We start from the raw sequence: 11,800 nt of genomic DNA, 5'->3' as shown, positions 1-11,800 counted from the left end.
CCAAACAGGGGCTGAGCGTGGTAAGCCAAGGCCTACAGGACAATGTAAACAAGAAGTAAGCATAATGAGCCTTGGCATGGGTGGGGGATCAACACATGACAGGACCATCCCCAAAGCTGCTGGTAAGGTATACTGTGATCTTGTTTGATTGACAGCCTGTGCTAACAGCTACGTACAAAGACCTTCAGCAGTAGAGATTGACAGGGGATGCTTAGTCCACTTCATAAATTGAGCTTAGCAGCTTCAAATTGTCTGTGTTTCTCTTCCCCCCATAACAACTTGTGTGATCAATTTTTTCTGCCTCCTTAAAACCAGCTTGAAAGCATCATCTCCTGAACTTGTAAGATATAAAGAACCATATCTAAACAAGAGGACACATCTACCAAAGTGGACATCACTTAATCGAGTGCTGCCGTTTTGTAAGTTACAGGTTGTCATCTCTTAGTTTCCATAAGCCAAATTCTTTTTAGGTTAGACTGGTCCAAAACTCTGAGTAACTATGTTGGCTATGTTAAAAGATTAGCAATACAAATAAGAGAAGAATCGGGCCCAATCATAGCTTTAGAGTTTAATGATTAAAATGGGTACAAGTAAACGAATATTTATCCTAGTCTTGCAGAAATAACCTAGCATCGGGAATGGGGACGGAGAGAGGTTCTATTTTCCAAGCACTTGGTACTGATGGCACAGTACCTCTGCACAGTACAGGGGAGCAAACGACCAGAGAGGGGAGCAAACAATCCAGCTTGGCTACTGCAGGGGATACGGTTGCATTCCTACAATTCTCTGCGCAGCCTAATGTGCCTTGCTTTTCAAGGAGTTTCCAGTGGATACATCTAGTGGTCCAGTTCCAGGACAGGCCTACAGATAAAAATACTTTCTTACTTCTTTCAGCCAGCTGAGTGGACCTCCTGAAATACAATGACCGTGAATATTGTAATTACCATTCCACAGTCACACCACTTGGTGGATGGAGGATTTGCTTCTGTTGAATGGAGTGTCCGTGGATTTTTTAAGTTGCTCTTAAGATCAAGTGCCGCTGTCAGTTACACGTTACAGCTCCCACCGAGCCAGTGGAAAATTCTCTAGGCTAGCCCAGTCTTTCAAATGCAGACAAGCGTTTCAGTGACTAATGATGAGACATTAGTATAGCAAGAACTGACACTTATTGTGATTAGTTGATCGGTTTAAAACACGGACAAGTACTTATTTACATGGCAAGCTGTGAACTTCCAGAATCTGCTGCCCCAGTAAACTGTGGACACAGATAGCAGGACAGATTCAAGAGATGTGAAAAATTTGTGGTGCCAAGTCCATAAACAGACACTAAAGATGCAGGGTTCCCAACCACAGTCATTGCGGGTATTGAGGTACTGTGACTGGGTCATAATGAACCACAGACAGTGTCCAGGCTTGTCTGCTCTCCCTAAAAAACATCTTCTCCTGACAATACTAGATACAATGTCTGCCCTGATGGGGCATTTTCTGTGTTTTTAGGTTCACTTTTCCTCTTGCAGCATGAGGCAGACAAGGCTAGCTGAGAGGACAGCAGGTCTCCAGAGATGTTCCTTGTGGCACCTTGACCTTCTCTTGCCAGAAATTAATTTTTCAAGAGTCAAGGAAATAGCCTGATCTTGTCAAAATGCCTCAGATAAGTAAGTTACAGTGAATTAATCAACTGTTTGGGTGTTATCAGTCCTCTTTAAGCACCTTTTTGCCATCAGCCTGTGCACCACTGGGCCACATCAGAGGAAGAACAATGTTAGCAGGGTATTGGGCCTAGGACACTGTTCCCCATTCTGGCTACTACCTGCCTCCATTTCCACATCCAGAAATTTCTCATCAGGGATATTTAACACTGTCCAATATACTTAAGACTCCCAGTGACAAGCTGTCTACCCAGGATATTGGTGGCTTTTAGAAACTGGGGAATGTTAGCAACATTTAATGATTGTTATCTTCTACATACAAGCAGTAAGGCAGATGGCCATCTTCTATGGGTGAAATCTCGTAGCAGAGGACCAGAGATAACATTGGTCCTGTCTTACACTTAATGCATTCTTCACCTCTGTCTTCAACACAGATGATGGGCCCTGGTACCCCCAGAGCACTGTGTTGGAAGACCATAACTGGGGGATGATAAACTCCCAGCCGACCCTGAACTTGTTTGAGACTTGCTACTCCAGCTGGATGCACATAAATCTGTGGGGCCCAATGGGATTCATTCCAGGGTACTGAATGAGCTGCCCAATGTTACCATGGCACCTCTCTCCATTATTTTCCAACGGTCTTGGGAGTCTGGAGAGGTCCCAGTTGGCTGAAAGCTGGCAAATGTTGTCCCAGTTCTCAAGAAGGGTAAGAAGGAAGACCCTGGTAATTACAGGCCTGTCAGTATCATTTCAGTGCCTGGTAAAATTATGGAGAAGGTTATTCTGGGAATTATTGAAAACCACTTGAGAGACAACACAGTCAGTGGTCATAGCCAGCACGGGTTCATGAGGGGAAAGTCCTGCTTAACCAATTTAATTTCCTTTTATGACAAGGTCACCCATCCAAGGTTACCAAGGGAAGCCAGTAGATGTGGCGGTTTTGGATTTTAACAAGGCTTTTGATACTGTCTCTTACAGTATCCGTCTGGATGAAATGTCCAGCACACAGCTAGACAAGTCCATAACACATTGGGTGAGCATTTGGCTGATGGGTTGGGCTCAAAGGGTTATAGTAAATGGGGTTACATCAGGCTGGCGACCAGTCACCAGTGGTGTTCCCTGGGGCTCAGTTTTAGGGACGGTTCTCTTGAATGTTTTTATAAATTATCTGGACACAGGAATCGAATGTACATAAAGTAAGTTTGCTAATGATCAGCTGTGGACTCCCTGAAGGGTAGAGAGAACTTACAGAGAGATCTGGGTAGAATCAAGAGCTGAGCAATCGCCAACTGTATGAAATTTAACAAGAGCAAGTGCCAGATTCTCCACCTGGCATGGGGTAATCCTGGTGCTGATCTCCTCTCTCTGGTGACTAGTGACAGGAGGAAATGGAATGAAGCTGCATCAGGGGAAGTTCAGCTTGGATATTGGGAAAAGGTTCTTTACTGAGAGGGTGATCTGTCACTGAACAGGCTCCCCAGGGAAGCGGTCACAGCACCAAGTCTGTCACAGTTCGAGGAGCATCTGGATGACGGTTTTAGTCATATGGTTTCATTTCAGGTAGTCCTGCAAGGAGCACAGAGTTGGATTCAATGATCCTTCTGGGTCCCTTCCAACTTGAGATATTCTATAATTCTATGATTCTACAAATGGAAGATCCTGAAATGAAAATAAAAATATGACATTTAGATCCTTTAACAATTGCACTTTGGACTTGCTATGATTTGAAATGGACATAGCAGGAGAAGTCTATTACTTGTAATAGCCCAGAATAATTTTTTTCCACAGATGCCATATAAAATGGATTTCCCAGACGTTCAATGACCCACTTAGCCATAGATTCCTTCCACTCTGTTTCATTAAAAATAGTATTTGTCAGAAAACACTAATACATTGAAATCAAAATGTTGCAGAACTTATATTAGTTTTGCTAGATTTTTTTATTATTTTTTTTTACACGATCCTTTTAGGCCAAGGATGTGGACCTGTTCATTCAAGCAGGGTCTCTTGTCTCTCGGGGCACAAACTTTCAGCACTGTTGGTGTACACATTCACTCTTCTCTCTCCTACCTTTCAGGAGGTCTGGCACAAAACAAAAACAAAGGTTGGATTTTCCCAGACTTTCTCTTTTGAACAGCTTTTCTCATCTCACAGAAACTGTAACCTTCAGATCAGCCAGGGAAGTTGCTGAATCAAATCTGGAAGGGGCCTAGTGACTGGGAGGGGATGTCGGACCACTGCAGATATTGACAGAAAGTGGCTGAGTAGCATCATTTGCTGAACAGAAACCCATGTTCAGATCCAGATTAGAAAGGAATCTGGTGGATGGTTTCTGGGATGAGACTGGAATTCCAGCTGACAATCAAGGGATTTCCCACTCTGGAGCCTGAAGGAAAAAAGCTACACTCTTAGCCTTTGCTTGGTAATACGATAGAAGGAAATCCACAATGCTTGTCTCCCAACCAGACAGGACAGTTCCTATGATTACTTTTTCCAAAAGCATCACTCTTTAAACTCCAACTAGATATGAACAGCTTCTTTCCTACACTTTACAATTCAGTGACCCCATATTGCAAATCATTTCATGTGATTCCCCCTATCCCTCAGAGTCTACAAACCTTAAAGACGTTCTTGAGCTTCAAACGATTCTTAGTTATCTTTGATTGAAAGCCCACAGTCCAGTAATCATCCACAGCACCTTCTTGGATAAAGGTTTCCCAACAGTAATTATAATCTGGAGAAATGGAAGCAAGATGATGAACCTGAGTTTATTCAGAAACTAGACAAGCTCAGGGAACAAGACTCTTCCTGATGCCCATGACACAGAGACAGCTTGGTCATGGACAGGCCAGCTGATGGATTCTGTCCACTCCATATTTGGAACCAATGCCATTCTCTCTGGGCTTTTTTACCAGCAGAGGGCCCCTTCAGCCAGCCTTATCCCAGCAGCTGTATTTAGTCCCCTAGGCCAAGAGAGAAACACCCTATCTTCCATTCCGTCAGGAGCAACAGAAAAATGATGTCTCTAATCAAGGGAGACTTTTCATACAGGTCTGGTTGCTGACTCCTGTCCCGCTACTCCTGAAGTATTTGAACATCTTTTTTGGGATGCGACACTCAGTCACTGAATGGTGATGAATGTGCCCCCAAAGAAGGTGGGCAGGACGCCGGGCCCAGAAGCAACTAGATTCATTCATGCACAGAGCTCACCAGTCCACCCCTCCCCAGTCCCCCAGAGGAAAGGAAACCTTGCCTTCAATTTCCATGACAGCAATGGTTACGACCTCCAGGCTCACAAGGGTCTTCAGACCTTGGCGGTTTCTTTCATCTTCTATGTGATAAAGACGTGCTACGTATATATCTATGCTCACATTTGAGTGCCTCCCTAAGAAATTCAGTATTTTAAGGCAGCAGTCTGCACAAGGGCTCCAGGACAAGTACCAGGTCATGGAACAGTTGACATAATCATTGGATCTTCTGATCTGTAAGATCTTCTCCAGGAAGTAGACTTCAGCATGGCAATGGTCCTTTTTGACCCAGTGTATCCAAGGCCTGCCAGTCTCACCCCACTGCAGTCTGCATAGTAGGTATGTGTCCTGTGGAGTCTTACGGGGGTCAAAATGATGCTTTAAAGCCTTCTTAGATATATACATGCTGAAACAGAAGAGAAACTTCAAGGAATCACTGGTTACAACTTTGTTTTCAGTACTTCTCCAGTACAGAAAAAAGGGGGAGAGAGACAACTGAGACGGGCAATACACGAGAGAGCAATGCATGGAAAATGGTAGGCACCACAGCAGGGGAAAGGAACCAAGCCCTGAACCACCTGATCCTCCCTTTGCAACTGCCTGAAGAACTTTCACATGCTCACCCCTCCCTGTCCTCTTCCTCATCAGCGTAAGTATTTCTAAAAGCTTTCAATACATTTTCATGTGCCAGACATTTTTCCACGCCTCCTGTGTAGCTGTTTTCAATGTAGGCAGCTGTTGTGAATTTTGTAAAAACTAAAAAAAAAAAAAAAAAAGAAAAGAAAATCACTGGTAAATTATGAAATTATGTTTAATATATTTATTAATTTATATGTAATTATTTAAATATAATATATTTAATTTAAATATATTTATATATTGAATTATATATTTAATATAATTTCATAATTAATCCAATAATCCTTATTGGATTCTCTTGCTGTTTGTATTTTCATAAGGATTAGCACAGTCAGCACAATCCTACATGAGAGAAGGAAAAAGAACTGCTCTATACAAAAAGATGCCGCTCCCAAGAATGACATTTTCTGATAGATGGTCCATCTCTTAGATCCAGATCTACTCAGCTCAGAACAGACCTCTAAATATTGTCAATTAAGTAACCATAAAAGACTGCCAGTGTTGGTTGTGAAGGTATTCTTTATATCAGTAATTATCCATGACACATAAATAATATATAAAGTCACCATTAGCACTTTAGCCTTTGTACAATTGCTTTATATAGAGATATATTTGAGAACGCACTCCATAAATATTTTTTTTCACATTAGAGTAATTCAGAATAAATCTAGGACAGACTCTTAGCAGAGAAGTAACAAGCCTGTAGCACCCACCAATAACAAAAAAAAAACCCAAACACAACAACCCCACTAGCTGAACTAAGGACAAATGAAATCTTGCAGATCAAGTGTCACATATTCTCTAGCTGCAGGACTCATCGCCTCTGTAAAAAAGCATCTCATTTATCTGAGTCAGTCGGAAGGCTTTGTCTTCTTACCCTGTCTCCTTCCTCATTCCAGCCTCTTATACATTAACACACATATGTACGTAAATCAGTTTATAAATGGCAGAGCTTATCTCTGTTTATTTTCTCCATGTAATCTCTGTGTATATAAACCACAGAAACTGTACATGCAGATTTCTTTATCAGACTTTCTATTGAATTTATGTAAATGTAGCAAATGTAAATGTCACCAACTGTTTAATTCTGGTACAGGAATAACTTTTTTTATTACACTTAATTCCTTTAGTATGTTGTTGAAAAAAACAACAGAGAGAGACAAAAGTGAAGCATGGGCTTAATTTTTATTTTTTCTCATTTGAGCTGCTAAAAGAGATATATTTTTTCTCTGTGTGTGGGTGTGCGTGTGTATACAGGAAATATAGTGACCGTGGTTGAAGTTTACCGAAGAAAATACATTTAACTCCCAACACTCAAGCCCAACCAGTTCATCTAATTCTTACAGAGGCTATCTTTACTGTTTTGAAAAGCAATGTTACAATAGATTACAGAGATCTGACTTGTTCAAAGGTATCTGTAGTTGTTGCCATCCAACTATAACATACAGACAAGTTAAAATTTCCAGGTCTTACTTAAATTGGTCTTAAGCATCCTCTTGCCTGTATCTTGACCATAAAATATTGCACTGTGGATAAGCTATTGCAGTGGGTGTTGTGTGCGTATTTTCAGGGACATAAAGCTATTTCTTTAGAACAGACTTGCACTACACTAATCTTCAAGATATAGCCACCTGAAAGACGTGTTAAGCCAAGTGGAATCGATTGTGTCATCAACGCAATAGAAACAAAAGTCTGCATTCTTATAAATATCTGCTACAGATATAACTTGCTATTTTTTAGATAATGGATTAATTGTAAATTTAAACAGCTCTAACAGAAGGACAGACAAGAAATTTGAAAAACATCATTAAAACATTCCACACTACAGAATATATACAGAATCCCAGCACCTATTCCTTTTTCTCCCCAAACCAGATAAGAAAATACTTAAAATAAGCTGTGAGTTTACAGATGAATTGCCCAAAGCCATGCAATCACTTTGATTTTTTTTATTTTTATAACTATCACAAACAGTCCTTGCTGTTCAGTATTGTTACATACGGTAGACATATACACATGGAGCCTAACTCAAAAAAATGGTTCCTTGATACAAATAAGAGATAAAATTACGAGTTAGCAAAAAAAGAAAAAATAAAAAATCCTAAAACTTTTTTAGTGTTCTTACTAAATTTGGTGCATCGGTCTCATGAAGGTGAACTTGTAACCTTTTCAGAATTTAAGAGCTGGAGAGAAATACACCAACTGTAAAGACTGAGTATTTGAAAGGTGAATTGCACACAAAAATGTTTAGAGGAGTTAGGGGAGAAAATGGCAGAGGGATGACAGCCAACATAACTTTAGGCTTTATTTTCTTTTCTATTAATATGCCACTGCTATGTAAATGTGCATTAAACCTTAAAGATGTATTGACTGATGACAAATATCTTCTAAAATGTGTTAGTTATACCTTTTCCATTGTCCCATCATCCTTAACTTGGACAGGAATGCAATGAGTTTGTTTTAAAATGGACTAATTTTATGAAAACGGCTCCTAAAACTCATCTCTCCTTTACTAAAACTTTGTGTAATACACTGCACCATTATAGATATTTAATAATTTTCCTTCCTTCCTCTCACGCTTATTAGAAACTATTTAAAATTCTGCTCATTGCAAGATAATAACAGTAATAATGACAATATCTAAACTGTACAAGCATAGGTGTGTCAAAACTTCTTTAATCCACGTTTTTCTTCCATGGCTAAACATTTGAACAGCTCATGCACTTCTTTACTGAACTGTGCATTAAAAGTATTGTTTTTTCCTTCTATTGGACAGAGAATGTCTGGTCTGACACTTCCTGTTTATTTCGTGGCACAACAGCCATTTCAAGACCTCAAAACAGTCGAGCAGGGAATAGGCACTTTTGGATTCTCTTGCTGCCCAGCGTTGGGGTGAGCCAGCTCCTGCCGTAGCCTGTCCCCAACCCACCCCATCTTCCGCTCATTTTTATCAGCACTTTTTGTTCCTGGACGTTTTATGGCTCCCATGACAGTTTTACGCTGGCAGGAACTTCCCCGCCAGGCTCAGAGTTCGGTGCTACCCCCGGCCCGCTGCAGTGACACTGGGGACCAGGTCTCCCAGTCAGGTATGCTGGCACCAGTACCACCCTCGCCCTTCCCCAAGCAAGGCAGAGACTTTGCACAGACAAAAAGCAAGCCCCTGGGCCACACAGCGCGGGGTCCCCTTGGGTTGGAGCAGCGATGACACAGAGCTGAAGCTGGGGCGTTTTTCTTTTGGTCAGCGATTATTTTTTTTTTACCCTCTCAGTTTTTTCTCATACATGGCTTCTCCTCTCCCCGTGAACCCTCCGGCTCTGCTCCGTTCCTTCAGTGGTGTCCTCCTTTCTGTTTCTGTTCCTGCAGACGGGGGCTCCACCCACGGCCGATGGCGGAGCACACTCCCCAGGCTCTGCTGGCTCCGGGTGATGTAGGAGGAAAGGGAAAAAAATGGTTTGACCAAGGTTGCTACCACATAATGGCACGTCTTTACCAGCCTGCCCTTAGCAGCACTACCTTAGATGGGGAGCGAGGGCTGTTACAGGTTTCCGGTTAAAAAAACGTAATAATTGGACAACCTCTCTGAAGCCTTCTTGTAAGTTTGAAAAGGATGATAGCACTTCGTTGGCGGAAAAATGAGATTTATTCAACCATGCAGGAAACTCCTCCCAGTAGCGCAGCTGCTCCGTGTGGCACGCAGGCCTGTCCTCCGAAGCACACAAAGCTCAGCTCGGTGGTGGCTCGGCCTCACGCCCTGCGAGGTCGCAGTCCTTCTGTGCTGACACAGCTGTGTCAAGGACATATATCTATATATACATTATACACACACCTCTAATGAGAGACTTCACTCACAAGGTATCAGCAAAGCTTCCTCACCTTCCCTGCCAAACCCAGAGAGGAGGAAGAGAGGGGGCCGTGTCTTGGGAGCCTTGCAGAAGACACAGCATTCGAGGAGATGGTGATCTCAAACAGGCCATGTCTTCTTTCTTGGGCCTTGTGCTTAGGGACTGAGAAGCCCGTATGTTACCAATGCAATCCGTAATTTATATACACAGGTCTGTGGTGTCCCTGCAGCATGGCCTTCGGGCCGTGCCGCGTTGCACAAATCCCTAGGCCGCAGGACAAACTTATCTGGTGGATCATAACAGAGGAGCCTGCAGGCACGTCCTGCTTGGTTCCAGCTATTCTGCCACCTTCACGGCCCTGACGTTATCTACATGTGCAGCAGGAAGTTCAGACATCCCTTAGGAACAGAATTGTGCTCCTGTAAGACAATAGGTAATAGGTCAGATGACCCAAACAGGGGAGCTGCCCTTCATGGACAGGACCTGTGCAGTGAGCCATGGGGAAATCCAGACAGGGCCTGACCAACGCTGCGTGAACGGGGGGTGCCCAGCATCCGAAGGCATATTAGATTTACTCACTGTCTATAGTCCTCTTCTTATTCTGTCTTATTAAAACAGCTACTTTATTTAGCCATTTGTTGTCAGGCCTTTCTTACTGATACCCACTAAGTACCCTGCACCATCTCTCTTGCACATATATATGATCCTAGCCAGGCCACTGAGATGCACACATCTTGGTGCTGAGAGATTTTTTTTTTTTTTTGAGATTTGTAAAATAAAATCACATTCCGCTTCCTTAAGGTCTTTTTGTTATACTAATTTCCTACGGAGACGTTTAGGAAAGATAGTAGCTCCCATGTCCCACAGAGTTACTACTGTTCACCCAACCGCTATGCTAGAAGAATAGAGTGTGGCTCAGCAACTTTGCCAGCCGCCATCTGAAAACACTGCCAAGGCAAAACTAGCAAGACCTAGGGTGACACTGAGGAGCAGCTACAATTACCAGTCACTTGGGTGCTCATATTCGGCTTGCAGATTAACTGGACTGTGGATGCAGAGAGCTTAGCTGGCTCCATGGAAAGTCTGGCTGGGTTCATTAGCTGAGGCACAGCACTGCCTGCTCAGGTCTGGAAACATTACAAATACTTTCATAAGACACCAAACCTAAGCTAACAAGGACCAGATGTGTCTAGAAAGAGCGCTGCAGAGACTCTGCAGGCATGTTCCTGAGACTAGGAGCCATGGGGAGCAGGGGGCAATGACACCCGAGTGACTCTTCCTAGACCCATGAAGGGGCCAGCTCTGCCTGAAGGTGAGCTATGCCACGCTCTGCATGTCGGCCGCACTCTGTGATCTAGGAGGCTAGGTGACCTCAGGCTCAACACTGCTTGGATGCACAGAGCCAGCTTTGGCCTAGTACAGTGACAGAGCTCTTTGGCCCTCGAAGAACTGGCCTTTTTTTTGTTGTTTTTTCCATTACCTGGGATATCCCAAAACTGCATGAGTTGACAGTATACGGATTTTGGTTTCCATTTCTCTTTTCATGGAGTATCTGAAGAAAATTGCTGAGCCCTGTCTCTCCTGAGGGACAAGGAGCTTCAGTGATTTCAGGGCTGATGCTGGAGATAGCACCAGATGTTGACGCCAGCTTGTTAAAATCTCTTGGCTTGAGTGCTGGCTGCCTCAGAAACCACCTCTCTCCATGAGGGGCAAAGAGAGCACTGTGGGCTGTTGTCTAACCAATGCATGCCACTCCAACCTGATGGGCACACTGTGTGCACCTTAGAAGAGGATGTGAAGACATGCATGACCAGTGTGTTCCTTTTGACATGGTTGTTTCTGCCTGTGTTGTATCTGTGTCAACAGTGCAACTTTCTGAAAGCTGAAAAGGATCACAGATACTACTGGAAAGGTTTGCTAGGAGTGCATACGTGTCAGGTATTAAATAAGGTACTCCTGTCATAAAAAAAATACAAATGGAAGTTCATGGTGGAAATTCATGAAGCTCAAGGTTGTGATAAACACACCTACCTTTGACTGAAAAACTTACATTACTAAGGAATAGGCCTCTCTGGAGATTTTAGATTGAGACACACAACACTCATAAGAAAGTGACACTCAGCCTGTAGGGGACTGAGTGGAGGTTCGATGAGAAAGTTTCCAGCAGGATAACGTGAGTATGCGTTTGTTCACATGACCCATTCCAGCCGCCCTGCTCTGACAGCAATAAACATTACCTAAGATGAAGTCAAGAGATGGGACGGTACTTTCTTAAACTGCAGAAGCTCTCATCACCAGAATGTGCCTGTCAACAACTTCATCCAAAGATGTAAGCAGTATGTCACTGGCTAACACTAAGTAATGCCTATATCTCTTCTCCAGAAGCCATTTCCCATTCTACATATTACTTCACCTCTAGCTC

The 11,800-nt window shown here is 42.9% G+C and overlaps 1 protein-coding gene across 2 annotated transcripts; it reads right to left on the bottom strand.

Annotated features, from left to right (window-relative positions):
* Positions 1-554: 554 nt before the first annotated feature.
* On the bottom strand, positions 555-9,066 carry LOC141743781 (C->U-editing enzyme APOBEC-1-like). 2 transcript variants are annotated; one of them, XM_074588724.1, is made up of 5 exons: positions 8,797-8,890; positions 5,521-5,653; positions 4,903-5,303; positions 4,268-4,383; positions 561-3,308 (listed from the first exon to the last, which is right to left on the bottom strand). In XM_074588724.1, the coding sequence occupies exons 3-5, from the start codon at positions 5,300-5,302 to the stop codon at positions 3,285-3,287; spliced, it is 540 nt and encodes a 179-aa protein (XP_074444825.1). In that variant the 5' UTR covers position 5,303; positions 5,521-5,653; positions 8,797-8,890; the 3' UTR covers positions 561-3,284. The 2 variants fall into 2 exon arrangements, with proteins under 2 accessions (XP_074444815.1, XP_074444825.1); XM_074588714.1 differs by lacking the exon at positions 5,521-5,653 and having other exon boundaries at positions 555-3,308; positions 8,797-9,066.
* Between the last annotated feature and the right edge of the window lie 2,734 nt (positions 9,067-11,800).

Source organism: Larus michahellis, chromosome 1 (assembly GCF_964199755.1).
Source record: "Larus michahellis chromosome 1, bLarMic1.1, whole genome shotgun sequence".
In the NCBI taxonomy this organism is placed as follows: domain Eukaryota; kingdom Metazoa; phylum Chordata; class Aves; order Charadriiformes; family Laridae; genus Larus; species Larus michahellis.
The sequence above is the reverse complement of the archived record's forward strand: the minus strand, read 5'-3'. Positions and strand labels throughout refer to the sequence as shown.

Excerpts from the sequence above, each read along its gene's own strand:
- LOC141743781 (XM_074588714.1), bottom strand. The coding sequence starts at position 8,819 with ATGTATGAGAAAAAACTGAGAGG. Across the intron at positions 5,304-8,796 it reads TATGAGAAAAAACTGAGAGG|CATGTATATATCTAAGAAGG; the intron begins GTAAAAAAAAAA and ends CTTCTGTTTCAG. Across the intron at positions 3,309-4,267 it reads AGCTCAAGAACGTCTTTAAG|GATCTTCCATTTGTAGAATC; the intron begins GTTTGTAGACTC and ends TTTTCATTTCAG.